Raw genomic sequence first — 22,806 nt, 5'->3', positions numbered from 1 at the left:
CGTATAAGTTTAAGTAAAAATAGGTCTATGCGGATGATCTTGGCTTCTTCGTATAGCTTATGATTGCTGATGAGTTTGGTGTAATTGGATTCTGGTGTTCGGTATTTGCTGAGGCAGGCTCGTAAACATTTCCTTTCAAAGGTTCTTAGTTTCTCTATGGTTCCAGCGCTGATGTTGAACCATATTGGGCATCCGTAGCTCAAGATGGGTCGGACGAGAAGCTGGTAACATAAAATTTTCACGCGTTTATCTAGATCTTTGGAGTAAAAAAGTTTTTTGTGGATAACGAAGGCTTTCTGAGCTTTTTCTATTTGTATTTTGATGTGTTCGTTGTAATTTAGTTTAAAGTCCAAATGTATGCCTAAATATTGGACAGTATTTTTATGTGGAATTTTCGTATTTAAATCTTTCGCATCGCGTATATGAACTTTAGTTCCGTGTTTACGTACGTCGAAGTTGGCGTCCGATATGGGTGAGATGTAGGGTCGAAATAAGATTGTTTCGCATTTATTAATGTTGAGCTTAAGTTTCCACGTATGAAAGTAATCTTGGATTTTACCGAAAATTTCCTGTAAGGTTGATTGTAATAACGAAGCTTTGTTGCCGCGGATGTAAATTAATAAATCGTCTGCGAATGCTAACGCGAATTTAGCGAAGTCGATATTTAGACCATACATTTGTAACAAGTCGCTTATGAATATGTTGAACAGAACTGGAGAGTTTACTGTGCCTTGTTGTAGGCCGTTTTTAATTTTGAAAGATTTACTCGATCTGAATTGACCGTTGGTTACGAAAAATTGTTTACCATGAAGCATGTTCCAAATCATCTGTACCAGATAGATTGGGAACTCCTTCTTTAGCAACTTGTAGAATAACCCATCCAGCCAAACAGTGTCAAAAGCCTTTTCAAGGTCTATGAGTAACGCGGCGACGCAGTCTCCGGTGTTTCGAGCCCAACAAATATCCGATGTGAATTTAGTTATCGCGTGAACTGTGGAGTGTCTATGGCGAAAGCCGAATTGGTATTCTCGAATTATATTTTTCGATTTGCAAAAGCTAACTATCGAGTCGTTTATTGCTGTTTCGAAGACCTTGCTAATATTTGGAAGAAGGCTGATCGGACGGTAGCTATTAGGATCACTGCCATCTTTGCCTTTTTTTCTGATTGTTATCAGTTTGGCTGTCTTCCAAGTTGTGGGGAAATACACTAGGTTTAGGCAGTTGTTAAATATAATACTATAGTGGAAAATGTATTTCTGAGGAAGATTTTTCAAGACGATATTGGGTATTTCATCGAAGCTGGAAGATTTTTTATTATTTAGTTTTTTAAATGTGTTTAAGAGTTTAGGGTATGAAGTGAAGTAATTGGGGGGAACGGATTCTTCGTCGGGGTTGTTCGAGGTGTTCGTATCGGAAAAAGTGCAAACTGTTATGTTGTTTTCCCTATTCTGTTTTATTTCTTGTTCTAGCGTGTTTATTTTTTGAGCTATTATGTTGGAGTGTTGTTTCTTACCCATGTGCAAGTTTTGAGTGTGAACTGATTCGAAGTGTGTACCTAGTATGTCAAGTTTATTTTGAGTGTCGGTGATTAGGAACGCGTTTGAATCTGTTGTTAATTGGTTGGGGTTTAAGTTAGCTTTGGCAAGGAGCTCGATGTTTGTAGTCGGGATTTTAAGTGTCTCTATATCACTGTTTTCTTTTGTTCGAAATATGCTGTTTATTGAAGGAAAAAGATCTTTTATTGTTTTGTAGAGAAATTTTACTAATTCGGTTTTTCCAATAATTACTTACGGATTCTTGGAAGGCTTTCTTAATTTCATATCTGATCTTTTTAAGCTGAGCATTTAAGATTTTTATGGTCGTATCATTTGCTTGTGTATAGTTTTTTAAACTCGAAAGTCTATTGATTCGAGTGATGAGGGGGCTTTTCTGTTTACGAAGGTTTCTTATTTTTGGGGTAATGTACCTATCTGTTGAATTAAAGTTGCTCTCTATTCGCGGTACCGCTAAATCTATTGCCTCGAGTATGTGGGTATTTAGTTTACATATGTAATCGTCGATTTCCTCCGTCGTAAGATTTCTGTCGTTAGGTATGTCTACTGTGTCTATTTCTAATAGTGTGGTCTTAAACTTTGTCCAGTCGGCTTTATGGAAGTTGTATTTGATACATGGGGATACTTCGTCGAAGAGAAAAAAGTTTGCTGATGGGATGGATATTGAAATTTTCGTCGCTCTATGGTCGCTGTCATATTTAAAGGACTGTAGGAGGTTGGGTGCTGGTGTATCGTGGAATTTGATTCTATTGTCGGCTAGGCAAAGGTCTATGAATGCCCCACTTCTCGGATAGGAAGGGACTATCGTGCTGTATAGCGTTGTTCTGTAAGTGATTTCGTTTTCCGAAATCCACTTATACAGGGATACACCTCGGGTGTTGTTTATGGTATTTCCCCACGTATCGCGTTTAGCATTTAGGTTTCCGGCTAATAGGTAGTAATTGTTTGTTTTATGTAATTGGAGTGAATCAAAGAGGGCCTTGAATTCTAGCATGAATTCTTTTTTCGAGTTAGCTGTGGCGTATCCCGCAATCAGGTATAAGTTACGGTTATCTTGAAATTTGATTTCTAAAACTGTTACTTCGAAGCATGTACTGTTTCTGATACTGTTTGTCTGGATGTTTTTGAACTTAATGTCTTTCCGGATTAGGATTCCCGTCCCTCCCGCCTGTGTGGAGTTTAACCTGTCTCTTCTGATAAAGGTGTAGTTTTTGTAATTTATTTTGTGGCTTGGATTTAATTTTGTCTCTGAAAGTAAAACTACATCCGGTTTATGTGTGTTGAGGCAATCCAGGAGTGTGACCCTTCTTTCATTGGTTATGATCGAATTTACGTTTATTTGAACTATGTTTAGATTGTGTAATAACAATTTATTGGCTGTATTTTGGTGGAAACTATCTGCTATCATTTTAGATTTCTATTTCAAGGGCTTGTGCAATTATGTTTATTTTATTTGAATTTGCTGTTATGTTTTCAGCTAGTTGAGCAATATGAGCGCTAATGGTGACCGTTATGATTTTTTTAATTTCTTCTAAAATAGTTGGTTGTTGTGTTTGTGTAATGTTGTTTTGCTGGAGTGTGTCTGTGGGGTTTTTTGGTGGCAACGAGTCTGGTTTATTTTTTGCTGTTATTTGGCTATATGAAATATTTGGTTTGACTGTGTTTTTGTACATTTTTGATTTTTTTTCCTTTTCCGCTTGTAGTTGAATTTTACGATTTTCTATTTTTTGTTTAAGTTCTTTAAGTTTTGGGCACCCTCTGTATGACGCTGGGTGTCCGAACTCTTTGCAATTAATACAGTAGGGTTTAGAATCTGTGGTGTTTAAATCTAAGTTAGAACGGGGGCATTCTCCTGGATTGTGGGGCTGGTTGCATTTTACGCATCTGTATGAAAGGTTACAATTTAGTGCAACGTGTCCTATGCGTTGGCATCTTTTGCATTGGATGCGTTCTTTTTTGATTAGTTTTTCCCAGGTTACTATCGAATGAAGAACTGTTTTAATAGACTTTATATTGTTAATTAAGCTAGTGTGTGAAACTTGGACTATATATATTGGGAGATTACGTCCTTCTTTTACGGATCTGTGAGTGGTGAACTTTTTCACGCTTTTGAATTCTACATCTTGGACGTCTTTGGATTTTAAATCGGTAAGAATTATTTCTGGGTCGAAGTCGCCGTCTACATGTTTTAAAAGGATGCTTATCGGTTTTTCTTCTTTGGGCGTGTAGGTGAAATATTCGATATTGTTTTTTTTTAGTATATCGCATGCTAATTTATATGTCATTAGAGAGTCTGTGTTTAAAAGGTGTTTTGCTGTATTGATTTGTTTGACTGTGAAGCCTTTGGTGATCTTCCCTATTATTTCTATTGTTTTTTTGCTGTTGCTGTTGTATATTTCTATAGGGGGTGGTTTTGTTTTATTCGAGTCTGGGGTTTGTACATATACCTGGTCTTGGGTGAGCCTGGCCTTCTTTGTTGAGGGCGTCGATGAGCCTTCTTCTTTCGATGCCGTCTCCTTGGGTTTTTCCGTCCTTGTTTGTGGTTGTGTGCCTTGGGTGGATTTTCTTTTGTTTACCGGAACTGTTGTCCAAGAGTCACTGGATGAACTTTGCTCCTTGGCGGTGGGTTTTGGAGCAGGTACCGAAGGTTCCTTTGTTGGCTGGGGTTGCGGCTCCGGCGCAGGTAGTTCTGCTCTAGCGGTACCATCGGGCTTTCTTGGGGTTTTCCGCTTTCTTTCTTCTTCTAGTTGGTTGGATAGCCTTTCTATCGTTTTATTTAGATTTGATATCATTTTTATCAGCTCTTCATAACAAGGCTTCGTTTCTTCTGTATCCTTCGAATGGGTTGATACAGGCTTTCCCCTGTTGTTTTTCATGGTGGGGTTTTTGTAATCAGTCACTGTGCCTTTTTTTCTGCAGATTAGTTTCGGCTTAGGATTTAGCCTTTTGACGGAGACATTGTTTATTGATTTATTTATCCGTGATATTAATGTGGTGTTTCCTGATATGTCTTCTTCCTTTATGATTTTAATCAGTTCATGTGTGTTCACTAGATTACTGTTTAATTTTGTATGGCCGGAGCTCGTGCCCCCTTGTATATTTGTAATGTCTATTTTTAAATATTGTTTTTTTTTCTAATCCCTATCACTGAGATTTTTAGCTGGTTTGAGTTCAGTACTCAGTCGCTGATAATGGTTATAAATTCGATGAATGCACTGTAACACGTAGCACAAGCACTTATGGGCAAAACGCTTTTCGAGTATTCGAACTGTCACACCGGAGGTACGATTATAAACACGTCCGTTCTGATCGATGGTCAGCGATCGAATGGACGAGAACCGGTATATCCTAACTAGTATGGTCGTTGGCTGGAAAACCATTGTGAATCCTCGAAAGACATTCGCAAATGTCTGAAAAAATTTTCAGAGATAACACTCTAACTGAAAAAATATTGAAGAAAAATTGAAGTAGTAATAATATGACAATAATTATAAAAAGCTATAAGAAGTAATTTTTAACTCAGAAATGAAATTTTATATAATATAATCATAATAATAATTTATAATATAATCATATGTAAGATAAACAGGAATATTAATGGTAAAAGGTAAGGTTTACCGAATAAGAGAGTGGGCGCTATTTATAGAATACTGAAATGTTTTAATGATGACTTCTCACGGCAAATGCCAATAGAAGAATGTCTTCGCAGACATGATCTCGTCTTGAGGACACCCCCGTTAGCATGGCTGCTTAGGGTACTTAGACCCAACAAAGTTTCCCTTAGGAAAAGGAAATGCACTGATAAAAGGCACGTGGCCCGTGTCGACCGTTCGTCGATTTCTATTTCCTTACACTACTAACTCTTATCCTTCTTTTTTCTCTCTTTCACTCTTTCTCTCACACTCGTTGCACATTCGTCATTCTATTCGTGCGCACTTACAAAACCTATAACATGCTTGTCAGACATGCTCTTCTGTATGATTATCAGTCTTTAATAGCATCTTATCGGTGATGTGATTATTTTGTCTATTCAAATCGTGTTATGTTATTGTATTGAAGTAATCTACCGTTATCTTATGAGTGTGTTAAACTTTTTTTTTTCGTTTACGGAAGACAGAAATCCTTTATGGATACCTGGGAAGATGGCCCAGGTAGTGTGGAAAGACTCACGCTTCCGGCGCCCCCCTAGTGGGGACGGTTTCCTCGCATACCCACTAAAATTGTCTCCCGCCCCACTCCGGAGGATGAGGGTGGCGAAAACCCAACGAGCTTCATCAGTGGGACATGTTCCACTCGCTCTAGGCCGCCGCTTGCGTTCGTGAAAAGAGACTGAACCCCCCTTTTTCGGCGTGTGCTCTGCATGCAGGGAGAGGATGCCCTTACGCGATGGCTCTTAGCCCAGGTGGTTTCGTCAAGTTCCTCGGGGAAGTTTTTGCGCAAGCGCTCCAACTTCCACCTTCATCCTGTAATGCCACCCATTGCCGCTTTCCACCGCGTCCGAACATATGGCCCTAAAACAGCGACCTCTCCTCACCACATCGCACCTACTAAATGTGTGTGTTAAACTGTGGAAGTGTAAAATGTTTCTAAATTTTATGTTAAAATAAAGCAGATGGTATTCGGACGCGATTGCAAGCTTTTGTCGCGACTAAGAAATTTATTACGGGTTCAAGTGGTTCGACACATAACCACTACGAATAGCTCTGTGTATACTTCGGTATACCGGTCAATGAGGATACTTTGTGCGTCAAATCTCATCCGAAACGGTCACAGCATAAACACGTGCTTGCCATAAATCATCTTACAAATATACTTTTTTCCATCGCTGTTTTTAACAGACAAAGCATAGAATTTTTTCAACCATCACGTTCTTATACATGAGAATTCTTTGGCGATTTTTACATATCAAATAAATAATCGATCGTAGAATCCGTCACTGGTGTTCCTATACTTAAATATGATACTTCATGTAAGGAAATAGAAAATCGACGAACGGTCGGCACGGGTCACGTGCTTTTTGTCAGTGCATTCCCCTTCCGCAGGGAAACTTCGCTGGGCCTAAGTGCCATAAACAACCATGCTGACGGGGGTGTCCTCAAGACGGGACCGTGTCTAGAGAGTCATTCCTGTATTGGCATTTGCCGTGAGACGTTTCCAGTAAAGTATTTAGTATTCTACATAAAACGCCCACTGTTCATTTAGTTGAAAACCTCACCTTTACTTTTATTCCATCCGTTTCATCTTACATTCAACTTGTGTTATAGGTTTTGTAAATGCGCGCTTATCGCAAGAGCGAATGGACTGACGAATGACGATGAGTGCGAGAGAAAGAGTGAGAGAGAGAGATAGAGGAAGAGTAAGAGAGAAAGAGAGAAAATAAAAGTACGAGCTACTAGAAATTAGGAGAATTAGACCGAATAAGACTGTGGGTGAAAAAAGTAGCGCGAGCGATAGTTTTCAATAGATTCGTTATAAAATAATTTTAAGAAAAAAAATACGCCGACTTCGAAATGCACTAAAAAGTATAAAATAATTTCTATTTCCTAATGAAGTAATTTCTATTTCATTCAATCATACAATTACGTAACAGATATGAATGAAACCTATTTACTCGTTAGGCAGTATATTAAATACATTTCAACCTTTTCGGAGGCGGCGCAAAATTAAAAGATTTTCTTGGACATGCCAACCTTTGGACAACCGAACATAGGCAAAGCTTGTATAGCTATTTTTTTTTCTATACATATAACTCGACAGCACGCCGCGAAGTAGGTGTTAGTGCGCATAGAATGTAACTATGGTCTATCTAGCCCTTTGCGGAAGGGACGGTTCGAAGTAAACCGTACCGTGGGGCCGAGCTCCTGCCGCGATAGTCATTAAAAATTGCCAGCGCATATTTCTGCTTAAACGCGGTTTTCGTTCATAGCATTCCAAGTCAAATTCTGGACATATATGTACATGCACAGATTTACGTGCATGCATACATGTACGCCTTTCTCGGCTCTATCAGTTGTTTTCGCGGAACGCATAGTTATGTTTCTCGGCCATAGCCACGCATTTACGTGGGACACATATGTATATGCGTTTCTCGGCTTAATCAGCTGTTTTCGCCAAGCGCATATATGAGTTCTTCGGCCAATTTGATGATTTACGCAGAACGCATATACAGGGTTTGTCCAATAAGTATCGGAACTGATTTTTTGCTGCTAGTTTGCAAGGTCAGGGAGCAATCTTTATTGACTAGATCGATGCAGGAGGTTGTTATGTATAATAGAAATCAAGGTTCATTTGTATTCCACCATTTGTTTTGTTTATATCGTGCTTGAAGTGGAAGCGTATTTAACGTTCGCGTCGAGATTCAAGATGCAACGAACCGTCGAGCAGCGTTGTGCTATTAAATTTTGCGTTAAGCTAAATAAATCTGCTACGGAGACATTTGATATGATTCGTCAAGCTTACAAGGACCATTTCATATCCAGAACGCGTGTTTTTGAGTGCCACAAAAAGTTTAAAGATGGCCGTGAAGACGTCGAAGACGAGCAACGCGTTGGACGACCGACGTCGTCCCGATCCGATACGAATGTCGACAAAGTGCGGGAAATTTGGAATTACGATCGCCGTTTAAGCATTCGTTTAATTGCACAGGAATTAAATTTAGCGAAATCCACTGTTCATTCAATCGTAACCGACGATTTGCAAATGTACCATCACGACAACGCGCCGAGTCGCACGTCGTTAATTGTGAGACAGACACTGACGAAGCACAACGTGACAACACTACCCCAACTACCTTACAGTCCAGATATGGCACCCTCTGATTTTTTTCTGTTCCCTCGCATTAAAAAAAGCCTTAAAGAACATCGTTTCGGGACGATTGAGGCGGTTCAAGCGGCTTCGACGAAGTGCCCGAAAAGTCTTACGCTTTCCGACTTCCAGGGAGCGTATGAACAATGGAAAACCCGCTGGCAACGGTGTATTGATGCAGGAGGGGCATACTTTGAAGATTATTAACTCAATGTACATATATCTTCAACGAATTTCATTTTAGGACATCAATTCCGATACTTATTGGACAAACCCTGTATGCGGCGGTAGTCCGCAAAGGGCTAGATTCATAGAGTATGCGACGGAAAGACTCGATCGCCGCATATACTATAAAGATAAAGTAATTCCCGCGTCGTGAGCTCGGTTTATAGGTTCTTAGATCCATGGCTTCCACATGCGAACGAAGTCAATTCAATTTCATTTATATCACAAACGTTGCGAAACGAAGATGCAGTCGTTACATTTACGTATATTACCAGATATATCTATAATGGTTCGTATTCTTTCTCAGGATTTATTAATTTCAAATACGCCATACCACAATCAACTGGTTATTGGCAGCAACGTTTACTGAGGTATTTTTAATTTTGTGCCGCCTCCGAAAAGGTTGAAATGTATTTAATATACTGCCTAACGAGTAAATAGGTTTCATTCATATCTGTTACGTAATTGTATGATTGAATGAAATAGAAATTACTTCATTAGGAAATAGAAATTATTTTATACTTTTTAGTGCATTTCGAAGTCGGTGTATTTTTTTTCTGAAAATTATTTTATTTGCAATAACAACACTTTGCAATTAAAAAATGAAAAATTTTTTGATAATGGTACCAATGGGGAGTCAGAACCCACCAGGTGCAAAAGGTTTCGTTCCGATCGGTCCACCCAGTTAGGCGTAATCGGCGAACATACATAGAAAAAAAAAAATATATACTGATCGAATTGAGTAACCTCCTCCTTTTTCGAAGTCGATTAAAAAATATATGTATATTCCGTTAAGGTTCACTTTTCTATTGTTTTCTTCTCCCTTTTTCCCAAAGGAATGGAAGGAAAGAAATATAAAATTACTTTATTATACATTCATGTATGTACCACATAGTTCAGAAACAAAATTCGCGACACGTTCATAAATTCAAATTAAAATCTGACGTTCTTAAGCTGTGACGAATCTGAAACTCGAAGTAGAATTTAAATATAATCAGTGTATAGCATCCGCCAAAAAAATCTAGAATTTGTTTAGCGACATAAGGAAACAGTGGTCCATGTATGTGTTATCCAAAACTAGGTAGATTTTATTTAAAACATTTTTGATACTAGCTGTAGTTTGGGCAATAGTTTTTGTTGTATACCAGAATACACAAATATAAATATCTTATCCAACTACTCAATCCTTCCGATGACCTCATCCTTAACTTCGATTCATATTGTGAACACTCAGCCCTACATCATCCTCAACTTTGCCCTGTACGTCATTTTTGAACTCCGTCCTTACCGATTCCAACTCCCTCCAATATTCTTCCGAACATATACGAAGCCTTCCAAGACAGGTGGATTGGCCGCGGAGGCCCAGTTACGTGTCCCTGAAGATCCCCGGATTTGAATCCGCTCGACTTCTTTTTCTGGGGATTTTTGAAGGTATGATAACTATTCACAATTAACGACTGATAACAATTAAAAAATTAACAATTTGCACTTTATTTTAATTGTTGCAGAATGAGGTGTACTGTAATGACGTAACCACGCCGGAGGAGGTGGTCGCCCGCATCCACGGCGCGGTTGCCAAAATCACACTCGACTTACTGCGGCGGGTACAGGACCATATTATAAAGAGATTGCGGATGTGTGTTTCAACAAGGGGTGGCCCTATATTGAGCCACTCCTGGTGTAACTTTCGGAAGCCCTTTCGGGGCCATTTATTGGATCATACGAAGAACAGCCCGGAACAACATTCCAAACAATCGTTACATAATTGGCTCCTTCCGGAGCCATACAATCTCAACTTAACATAATCGGCTCCTTTCGGAACCATACAATCTCAAATTAACACAACCGGCCCCTTCCAGAGCCAAAAAATATCACAACCACAAAATCGGCCCCTTTTGGGGCTACTTATTATTAGTCACACGAGCAGTCCAGGATAACATTAATCGTTTAAATGCGGAGGAGCGCGAAAGCGCTCCTCTGTTTATATGCCAAAAATGCGGGGAGCGCTATTGCGCTTCTCTTGTTTGATGTTAAAATTGCAAAGAGAGAGATTGCGCTCCAACTTTTTTTTCTCAGTTTGGTGTGAATTTAAGCTGGTTGCACAAGTGAAGCATATGATTTATCGGTTTACAAGTAAAAATAAGTTATCTACTTTTATTAATACTTTTTTTTATATATACCTAAACTTATCCACATTTTGGCATATGCTTACAAAATTTGTGCCGCACTCAAACGGTTAAAATAATCGGCCCCTTTCGGACACCCTCGGAGGCATCGAAAGAGACAATACCTTTTACCAGGGATTCTCCAGAAAGTGAAAGTGAAAACAAGAGTGTTTTGAAGTGAAGACAGTGCATTGACCTGTGAGTGCCACCAGCTGTGTTATAAGGTACTAATGTTTGCGGCAGGTCAACATCGGCAGGACGACCCAGCGGCAAGGACCCCATAACTTTCACTGACGGATTATTAACAAACAGGATTATTTTCAAGGAATGGGCGAGTCTTATTTTAATAAATTGCATGTAAATTAGTAGAGAGTTTAATACATTTGTTAGATATCACATTGAAACTCTTTTTTTCACGAAAAGAATAAGTATTTCGTTTAAAATGCGTAAATTCGTTGGCCAATATTACTGTCGGAAATAAAACAAAAAATTTTCGATATTTAATGTCACATTCCTTGTCGATAACGAATTGCAGTATTCAATACGTTCCATTTGCATGCTTTATGTCAATTACACATAACTAATTCCGTTCCTCCTTCATGAGGAATGAATAAATGAACATTACTTTTAATTATTCTGTTCGTTATTTAACTAAGTTTCGATGTAAAGACTTCTTATTAGACATTAAGACAGTTGCGAGGAAAACTCAGTTGATCGCGCTTTTACTCCGGCGACAGGTTCGAAACTTTCGCTCCCGCTTCTCGGCGTGCATAATCCCGGCGCTCTGATTGGTCCGTGTTTTTCGTTAATAACTCAAAAACGAAGCTTCAAACCCTATTTTTGTAAAGGGAAATCTTACTTAGAACCCTCCCATTCCAGAGATCTACGCTAATTGTGAGACACCCTGTATATCCCTACACTTTCTAAAAACCAGCTGGATTTTTATTTTTGTTCAGTGAACTGTCGAATGTCTGTACCACATGACAAAATATCGAGCTTATTGTACACGCTAAATGAAAACTTGCTTAAAATTCCGATTAGGATCAAATTTTATTAAATACAATAAACCTGAATCCCTGCAGAATACAACATTTCGTGTAGAATTTCAAATGGAACACAATGTTCGCATATACCAATTCTTTAGCTTAAACTCAAGTCATCAGTTTTTAAAGTTTTTACTTCAAGTTTTCACCATACGTAAAGACTACAAAATAAATATGTATAATACAAATATATTATATTATACAATACAGACATACTCAATAAGACATCTTTTTTCATTTGCAGCCAGATAATTTCGTATTTCTGGTACTTATTTTGTTACAGATCTGCAATAAAAAATCGCAACTGCTAACAATTATGTATATGAGAAGTTAAACTGAAAAATCTCTAGAGTGGAAAGAAGCGAAGACGAGAGAATGGAAAACTAAATAAGAATAATGGAGCATCGAGCATATACATATGTTGTAGTCAAGAGTTCTCAAATGAGACTGATTTTAATATTGTTTCACGGTACATATTTGAATTCGCGTTTCCTACAGTATCTTTACAAATTTTAGATTTATGACTTTGTTTTTCACGAAGGCAGTTAGCAATTTGTACACGGGACTAACATTTGACCTGCACGTTGCTAGCATGTTCATGGCATGCAAGTACCAGAGCTGTTTTTGAGAGTCTTTTTGTATTTTTTAAATTTACGATTTCTATGTTCAAGTTCTCTCGACGGTCTCAACAGCTAATTGCCAATGCCATAAACGTGAATTTCCTGAGGGTCCGAGGGCAGGGCCTAGGAGACATAAACCAGGTCCCCTTGTTGACAACCCAACAGAAATTCTGTCTTACGTCCGCTTTCTTTTTACATTCCCACAAGGCCCACCGTACTCTGCACGGATCGCGCTAAGGGCGCACGGGGTAGGGTGGTGTCCTTTTTTAAGCAATACTATTGGCAAACACTAAAACCAATCAGAACAGTTTCCCCAATTTTCTACTTTTCACTGTTTTCCTTCTTCGAGACAAGTCCTGAAGGAACACTCTCAAACATTCTTTCGAACAGTACAGATCTCTCAAATATTCTATCACACAGAATAGATCTCTCAGAAAATCGTCCTTACAGTAAAAAACTGTTTTGAAAACTCGTTCGTACAATACAGAACGTTCAAAACAGTCAACAGTTATTCTTAGAGCATTTTACATTTACGAATTTTACAATTTTAACAGTTTCACTTGAACATTCACGAATCCGGTAACACATTACAACACAGACATTTTTGTTATTTAGTTTAAGTGCTTTGGATATTAAACCGTTATTTAAAAGTTAACAGTGTACCATCATTAACAACCAAACATCTCTACCGCCGTAAAAAGCCGTAGAGTCACGCGTACGAAATCTTGATAATTTTCGGTAACTTTGATCGTGCGCGTAACAAATATTATATAAAATAATTTATTTTACCTTATTTAACACAACGATTTTATTATATATTCAGTTCTCAGGTGGTTTACAACTAATAGACTTAATCTTGTGTTTTTTGAAATACGCATGCACATTCGTAAATCATACTGTGAGACTGTGATTGCGTAAGGCCATGTTTGCACTATGTCAATAAGCCGTGTCAGTGATCCATAAATTTTCGCATTTCTTACTTTGCTTGTACTGAGCGTTTCTTACTTTGAATCTTTACATTTGTGTTAAAAGAGGGCGGATCAAGTGGCAACGCAGGACCTGGTGGAAGGAAGATAAGAAAGGAAAGAAATCATTTTCCTTTTCCAACACTAGACCTGGTACAGACAAAGCAAAAAGTGCAAAAATTCGAATTACATACTAGTGTGTGCTACTAGCACGGCTTACTGGTATAAATTAAACGATCCCTAACTGGTGATTGAAGCTTTTAATGTAGAAGAGTAGTAGAAGGTTGAAGCGTTCGGAAAAGATGAAAGACAAGTGGAGCTCAAATCTCTAAATGAAAAATTAAAATTTCTTATATTTGATTTTTTGTCAATGAAACTTTCATTATTGTATTCGTTTCATTTTGCTAATTAAAATGACATGAAACACGATATAATTACGATCGTAGTTACGATCATAATCACTTGAGTAGCAAACCATACTTTCACACTTACGACAAATTTTATATTTACGGCAGAGATACGAATTTCTCCTATTGGCTTGTTACATAAGTAATTATGATCGTAATTATATCATATTTAATATTATTTGATTAACAAAAAAAAAACGAGACTAATACGATGGTACAAGTTTATTTCACAAAAAATTAAAAACAGAAAATTTTGATTTTTAAATTGAAAAGGCAGAACTCGCACAAATCTTTCATGTTTGTCGAACGTGTCGAACTTCAGTCTTCTTTTGTTTTTTGTGTCGTTATTCTTTTCTACGTTCACTCATTACAAAGAATGTAGTACTTATTCTATAAATGTGAAACTCTGGACCCGAGGTTCTCACACTTCTCGAGAGAATATTGTATGTATTTGATTTTATTTGAAAAATTTTTGAGAAAATGTCATTACTTATGAGATATCCTGATTCAAAAACAATATGTTAGGCAATTCGCAGAAGAATGCGTGCGGTTGATTGCAGGTTACATCGTCCATTCCGCCTTCCTTTAAAATTGCTCCACAATGTTGTGTGTTATTCCAATTATCTGGCTGTCCACTCCACTTATTACTCCATGTGGTGAAGCCAGCTTTTGCTAGCGAATCACCGAATACCGTTGTCCAATCGCCCTCTGCGAACAGATCGTGTATACCTAAAAAGGCTTCGTCGTTGACCCAGGAACCCTTTATCGGACCCGTTCGTTTGAATATATCCAATAATGCCTGGAAAAAGGGGAAGAAAGAATTAGGGTGGGATCGAATGCCAGCGACATTATCGATGTAATTTTAATTGGAATCATTATAGATCATTTCTTCAACGGGTGCGATTTTGTGATTGCTAATTATGTACCTTGGACAGAACAAAAAGCGGAAATATAGATTATTAGTTACGTAATAAATTCGAGTTTGACGGGACATAAAAACAAAACACGTCTTTCCCTTTTGAATAATACGATTGAAATTGTATTATCAGTGGATCTATTACAGTAGATACGAATTCATTATTTAAATAAGGGCGGAGGTAAATCATTTCAAGACACACGAAACATTTATCTGATGTGAATGAGGTTTTGACTATTTTGTAATCCGGTTTGTTACTGTTATTCAGTCAAGGTAAGATCGACAGACTGGTGCACCTATATTGTGAAATTCATTACAAAATGTATGTATATCTTTATCAAACAAGGCGGCATGTCTATTATTGGCAATGGTATGCAGAAATGTCAAAAGTATAAATTGCTTTATGTAGTGACACAAACATTACGGTAAATAAATGTTTGTTAAAAATAGTCTAATGATTTATAACAGCAGAATTTTCACATGACCTTGAACACAAAGAATTTGTAGTTGCTGGATAATGTACACCGATAATAAAGTAGCTACAATTACTGATTTTTAGTAACTGCTATCAAAACAGGAGCATCATTACCACATCTTGCCCAATGCGTTCTTTTTAGATTTGGTAATTTGACAGTCGTATATATTTCTGTAAACTTTAAACGCTTGATGCTACATGCAATTTCGTTAATCTTTCTAGATATTTATAAGGTTTAGCATTCGTTAATATTCTCCTAATATCCACAACACATTAATGAAATTATTAAACGTATTCATTCTTATTTGCAATTTCCTTAGACTGAATTCTGCACAATATCGACAACAAACTAAAAATAACTTTATTTTCTGTGCCTTCATTGTTGCCCTATAACAGCTAATGTATAATATATAAATGATTTAATTTCATGTTTCCTGCTCTAGATACTGTTTCCTGTTAACATGTTGATTAACGGCAATCCGAAATGCAAATTATTTGATTTATCAATTCTGAATGTCTCATGTTTAAGGTGATGTGAGGATCGCAGTGTTTTAGGTCATTGAATTGACCTTGGCTTCATCATCATGATAATACAAGCATTTAATACTATTTCAAAAACATTGAACAACTGAAAATCTTGAGAAATATACTTCTTGTGTATCATAATGTTTGTCTCATTTTACATAACATTTATGGTCTGAAAATATAACAATTCGGAAGTTTATAAATTTTAGAGTTTGGAAATTTAGAATACTATATTTTTATTTTCGAAGTACTGTAAATATTGGTGTCTACAAATTAAACAATTTTCAATTTCTTAAAGTTTCTAAATTTTAAATATTGCAAATTTGAAAATTATTGAATTTTTAAGTTTCTAAATTTTTTATGTTTTGTGTTAGTGTTTGAATAATTTTCAATTTTTTAAAGTTTATAAATTTTAAATACTGCAAATTTGAAAATTACTGAATTTCTAGGTTTCTAAGTTTTGTATGTTGTGTGTTAGTGTTTGAATAGTAACTCGTAATTGCTTAATTTTCAAAGTTTATAAATCCAATAATTGGAAAAATTTTGTGTTTCTAAGTTTGAAAATTTGCTAAATGTAAGATTTGTAAATTTGAAAATTTGAAGTTTAAAAAATTTCTAAATGCTAAAATTTATAAATGTCATCATTAAAAAATGTAATTTGAGTGCCGACAGTATGTGATATCATTCTTTACACCTTCACTGATATTGGCAATATAAGAATACTGAGAATTAGAAATTTTAAGAGGTTAACGAGAATCTTTAATACCGAATTAGAAGAAAAAAAGTTAAGAAGAATACCAAAAACAAGATAACAAAAATAAAGTACAATTATTATTAATTATTATAAGTAATCAATTTTTTAAGTTAATTTAAATTCTTTTATAGTCAACTAATAGTGACTTTATGATCAATTTATAGTCAATTTCAGAAAGCTAATATTTGCAGAACAAAGAATAATTCAAATTAATGCAGAGACAAATACTTGTTAGATTGAACTATTTTTATTTTATTATTCTAATATTTTTTATAAGGCTAGGTTTTAATTTTCTTAACATATCTTTACGTTTTAGTATTCAATTTAATGCTTTACTTGTTGAGTAATGCTGTTGTATACGTTATAAATTGATCGTAAACTTTCAGATACATTCAAATGAAATATAAATACTATAAATTATTCTTTATAATGTTAATGTAATATTAATAATGTACTATAATATTGGAAATGACATTTGCTAATGTGATATTTATAGTATTATAATAAAAAGAAATATTGAATTTCTGAAATAGTTTAAGCTCGGTTACCTACATAGTATATCCTGAAAGTAATGTCAGTATGTCGATTAAAAATCGTTTATTAAACTGCTCGTTACAAATGATTAAAAATCTTCAAAATAGGCTCCTCCTGCGTCAATACATCTACTCCAGCGAGTCTTCCAGCTCTCGAATGCATTATGGTAGGCCTCCTCCAGAATTTCCGTCAATGCCGCCGTGCAAGCTCTTTTGATTCCGTCTACTGTCCTGAAATGCTTGCCTTTTATGGGTGTTTTCACTTGCCGATCTGACAGGGTATTTTCTTTACAAACTGATTTGATCAGAGCAACCGTTCCCGTCGCGGTCTTTCCCACTTTCACGCAAAATTTGATCGTAACACTTTGTTCTAACGAGCGCTGCATTTTAACTTGTACAGTGACGCAAAACAATTCTCACGGATAGGCTCGTCCTCACTCTCCGGATGCTCGGAGCACCTTCAGCAGCGGAGATCTGTTTAACCTAAATAATCGCGGTCCGACGTGAAGTCGCGTCACAATAAAGTCACTGACATTATTTCAGGACATACCTTGTATTATAAGAAACTTCAATTTAGTGCGCAGCATCTCTCAAATACTAATACGCTGGTTGAAACACGAAAATCTTCTGTAATTGCCCTTTTACATGATTGTGGAATGTATGTAAAAATCCTCTGAATATTTCCAAAGATATACGTAAACTTACACGCTCTTCTGCATCAGAATTGATGATTGCCAAATGCCCACCTTCATCAATGCAAACTTTTCGTGCATCGTTCCAAGTTCGTGCTCTGGTGTGCAGTTTGTGCGCGCCGATTCCAGGTGTGAAATAATAATTTTCGCCTAAGGAAGTATCACGAGATGTCGAGTGATGATTCTGATTGGGACAATTCAGTTTCGGTAGCTTTTGGACACATGCACATCCGTTGACAATCTCGATACCCTCGTTATTTGATGAACTGCTAGAGATGTTGGGTATCGATAAAATTTCTTGAAAACAAACTAACAGAATAATACAGTTAAACGGGAAACTTAATGTTGACATCCTTTTGATTGTATCCGCTCGTTTCAATCGAATCCTCGTACGTATTATAGCGGCTTTTATGATACTGCATTTTGCTTATACCAATCCATTGTTATAAAACAATGTTGGTCGGGAGTGTCCCCACCATCACTCGTACTTTGTACTTTCTTAGCAAATCAAATTTGTGTACACGTCTGTTCCACAAAAGCATGAGCGTGATATTTGTAAAATTTGATAACCAATGCAACAAAGATTGCGTCAGTTCAAACATACAATATCTTTTCTAATACGTAATAGCCCTCCAATTCTTTTAGTATCGTTTCTGTCACTGACTGAGAAATTCAAGTTATTTCAAGATGAGGCCTCATACGCCACACGATGCGAAGCAGTATTCTCGTACCAGCAAAACTAATAATTCTAATACCCAGTCAAAACTGGGTATTAGAAATGCAGCAATATATCTATATGAGTCTTGCGAATTTATAAATAAGGGGGTTCAACGTTAGAAAGAGACAAATTGTGTTGATGATTTCAAAATCATGAATGAAGTTCGAAGCGAGCTACGGAACTTTATGCTTCGGAGTTTCGGAACTTTATGCATCTTTGCGTCTCTTAACATCGGTGAAACATTGCTTTAAAAGAACCAGAGATCATTAGATACTTCAAGAGGACAGCGACTTCAAACACCGAAGCTGCCTTTGTACGGAATAAAAAACAGCGAATGGTGTCAGCGTATTGGATTGACCATTTGAGCCCCCCGATGCCAATCCAATCGAAAATGTTTGGTTTGTCATGGTAAACAAACTCCGAAAGCGTATTTTAAAATTGAAGGCGCTAGTTCGCCGTATTCAAGAAATATGCAGATCTTTTCCTGCCTTATACGCTGCAAAGCTGGTTAAAAGTATGCCCAGATGTTGTACAGGAATAATCGCTAATGGTGGTGATTGAGCACATTATTAAGCAAGTGCGTATTAGTTCCTTAACAGTATTTTCGACCTATACAATCTTTTTTATGAAAAATATACATAATACATAATGCAAATATACTTGCATTCAGATATCGCGTCCACGTTCTTGTGGAGTAGACTGCAGATATACTATTGTAAGTACAAAACCTATCCTAATTATGCAAACCTATTTCCAGCAAATACACATGCAAACAAGTATAAACAAAATTTGTGTAATTAAACGTAATTATTGAGGTGAAGAGTGAATGAATCGTAGTCCGATTAACAATAACGAGAACTTTATTGATCGTAATGCGCGTGGTGTTCGATGATCGAAAAGTGACTGTTCGAGTCGAAGTCGGTAATTCGAATGACCTTTTTCGTTGCCTCTTGAGCCTACCCCCGCAAGCACGGGGAAAAACTCAAGAGGAGAAATCCCGTAAACACACGACAACGGAACATCATCTGGTCGGCGAAAGTTTTATTGTCTCCGGTACCTGGACATTTCCCAGGCCCCGAAACATCGACTTTGTAGCGGCGAAAAAATCAACGCTGCACGCTACATTATTAATGAATAAATATCTAAACAAAAAACGATTTACATATGATACAATAATGTAAACATTTATAACAAAATGTGCATTATGCTTCTGATGATATGAATTGATAGAAGTTTTTACTCCAAAATCTTAAGGGCAAAGATTCAAGTAACGGGTCGAAATAATTGATATATTTTCCTACTGTATTTATGAATACTGTTACGAAGAGGCAAAAGGTCAGTTACACGAGTTTAGAATCACCAATTAGTGTCAGAGACTGTTAAGTTTTTAAAATGTGGGGGATTTTTAATAAGACGAAGAAAATGATCGTAAAGAGAAACACAATAATAATTTTGAAATTTAGTGGTCTGAAAATGTTCCTTTATTTTATTCTAGTCTTTATCGTTTCATACCATCAAGTGGTACCTTCGCTCGAATACGTTCATTTACTTTTTACAAAAAATCATGTGTTTAGATACATATGTGAAATAGTTTAACGCTTACAAAAAAGTTTTTTAGAACTGTAGCGGCTTTAACGCTACATGTAGAAATATACGTAGGTTGTAAGACCCAGGTCATCGGCGGTTCATAACCATTAAAAAGGTCCGGGTTTTTCCCGGAGGGCTTTATGCCGGGGATTCCCAATTCAGGGAATTCCCATTTCCTTTCTTAAAGTTTTAGCGTGTTTTTAAGCTTGCTAGCTGTCCTTTTCTAGAAAGCCAACTAGATAATCCAACGGAAATGCGGAAATATACATGTATATTCGTTACTGACCCGTCGCACCGAACGTCAGACATTTGTAACACGCGAACCGTCAGCTTAAATAAAGAAACTCCCCATATAAGTATTTCGGTGATCATCATTTATTATTCTACCGTCATCCGCTAAAGAACTATCCAATTATACCACCAGTTGCATGACATTTTATATGTATAAAAAATACATGTTCCAAATGTTGATTTCTACAATTTATTTAAATATCATCGAAATCAGAGGGATAATCTGCTTTCTAAATACATAACTATCGAAACGTGTAATTCAGAATACAGATGTCGTACTTTGATCTTAATTACTTTTATATTAAACTATAAACATACAAACAACTCGCTTTGTTCATTGAAGCAACCTGCCCTCAGACCTCCCATTTACTTCCTTTCGGTTACTTAATTGTTCAGTTCAATATAAGGAACTCTTTACACTTTGCCAGTAAGCCGTGCTAATAGCACAGGCCAGTAAGTAATTGAATTTTTGCGGTTTTTACTTGCCTGTAACAGATCTGTTGAAGAAAAAGGAAAATGGTTTCTTTCCTTTCTTGCCTTCCTTCCACCAGGCTCTGCGTCGTCATTTGACCTGCCCTTTTTTATACAACTGAGGAGATTCAGGCAAAATAAGAAACGCCTCGTACAGGCAAAGCAAGAAACGCAAAAATTCGACTACCTACTGGCCCGTGCTACTGTATAAGCACGGCTTACTTGCATATTGTAAACCAGTGCTCGGTATTACTTGCACATTTTGGGTCGATTTCTGGTTCGCCTATTATACCCTCACTCCTGCTCTAGACTCAACGGCCGAGCTGCCGATCGCGCGTCTGACGTTGTGTGTCAGGAATGTACTACAATAGATTTGTTTAAATTCATCTGTGATTAAAAATTTCCTTGCACTGTTAATAATTTTTATTTTTAAAGATTATTAAAGTTATTAATACTATATTTACGTCTATAAACATCTTTGGATATACTTCCGAATGACCCCTATCGAGTTCAGTGCTAAAATTTTGTGTGTATATACATTTTTTCTATATCTTTTTTCAAAATCAACGGGTCTCTTACGGTTTGTGAGATACATATTCGTATTTTAATGTTTGAATTGCTTATATAATTGATCATATCAATTGTTAGGAAACACTAATACAAAAGTGAAATACACATATCAGAACATGACCTAACTTAACCTAACGTAATCTAACTTAACCTACCTTAATCTAACGTCATTAACACGCTGAGCGCGACGCCGATTTTGCTATGCTTTCCGCTTAGACGGCTGTGGTCGAATACTTAGCGGCGAGCGCGGTGATGGGAAGGATGAGAAGAATTTGTTCGCATCAATGATGATAACGAAGTATTAGCATAAATATGTCGAAAAAAAACTCAGCCCCTTTTTCTAATCATGCTTATAACGAAATATCATTTTGCAAATCACAAAGTTCTGCCTGAAATTCTAAATTTTGTTTTTCGATTAGAACAGTGACAGGATTTTCGAAAAGAATATAGTCATTTCTTAGAGTTTTGAAATCATTAAAACGCGTAAGGAATTGACTTATTAAAGAATTAATGATATTTAAATACCTTTTAAAATTGCAATTTGTGCCGTATTCTTCAAAAGTCTGTTTTTTGCAGCTTTAAATTAAAAATATTTAAATAATTTGTCATGTCCGTTGTGAGCGCAAATTCGTAAAGCGAGTCTACATCCTCGAAAAACAATAAAAATTTATTCGTTGGTTAAAACTATACTCTTCGATTGAAAACATGATTTGGTTTTAAATAACTACAATTGCCAGCGGAAAGAGGGGTTCACATGTAACTTCTATAACGATGGATCATCATCGCCGCACACGCATGAGGGTAGGTCAAGAGGATCGCCGTGGCTGTATGTGCTTATAATGGTGTCCAGACTACGGATACAATTTATTGGTAACATTGCTAAACAACCATAAGTTGCTGACCGCGAAAAAATAATAGTGTTTAAATCAATTGTCTTACGTGCTTTGTTTAACAGTAGATTCCCAATCAATGGTGCGAATAGTAGTTAGCAAAGGATGGAAAATCTACTCCAAAAACACAATTATTATAAAATAAATATTTAACAATTAGAATGATAAAATATTAATTCATTATAAATTAAAACGTACTTTAAGCTATCGTTTCATGTATTTCACGTATTAAGAATTGAAATTTATAAAGGTTTTTATATGCGTCTAAGTATAGGAGAAATTAGCGCAAAACAATCAATAACCTAGTTTAAGCAGGATCTCCTAAGTAGACCATAGAAAAATTTAGAAGAACGTTGCTGGAAGCAACCTCTCAGCCACCACCCACCATACACCACACACTAAACTTGGCGCAATAGTTTGGCGAATATAATTACTATTTAAAATTCCGCCTGTGGTGCAATTGACCAGTATACACGCTGAATCGAAAAATATATAAAACTGACCTAACCTAACCTAACATTACCTGTTAACTACATTTGATAAATATATTCGTCTTTTAAAACTCTGGGGTGAAGGGTGAATAAATGATAGATTATTTAACA

General features: G+C 36.5%; 1 protein-coding gene across 1 annotated transcript; it reads right to left on the bottom strand.

Annotated features, from left to right (window-relative positions):
• Nucleotides 1-10,569: 10,569 nt before the first annotated feature.
• On the bottom strand, nucleotides 10,570-18,997 carry LOC100878060 (hemolymph lipopolysaccharide-binding protein-like). The gene is made up of 2 exons (XM_003700977.3): nucleotides 17,691-18,997; nucleotides 10,570-14,581 (listed from the first exon to the last, which is right to left on the bottom strand). The coding sequence occupies exons 1-2, from the start codon at nucleotides 18,027-18,029 to the stop codon at nucleotides 14,273-14,275; spliced, it is 648 nt and encodes a 215-aa protein (XP_003701025.1). The 5' UTR covers nucleotides 18,030-18,997; the 3' UTR covers nucleotides 10,570-14,272.
• Between the last annotated feature and the right edge of the window lie 3,809 nt (nucleotides 18,998-22,806).

This window comes from Megachile rotundata, chromosome 6 (genome assembly GCF_050947335.1).
Source record: "Megachile rotundata isolate GNS110a chromosome 6, iyMegRotu1, whole genome shotgun sequence".
NCBI classification, from domain to species: domain Eukaryota; kingdom Metazoa; phylum Arthropoda; class Insecta; order Hymenoptera; family Megachilidae; genus Megachile; species Megachile rotundata.
The sequence above is the reverse complement of the archived record's forward strand: the minus strand, read 5'-3'. Positions and strand labels throughout refer to the sequence as shown.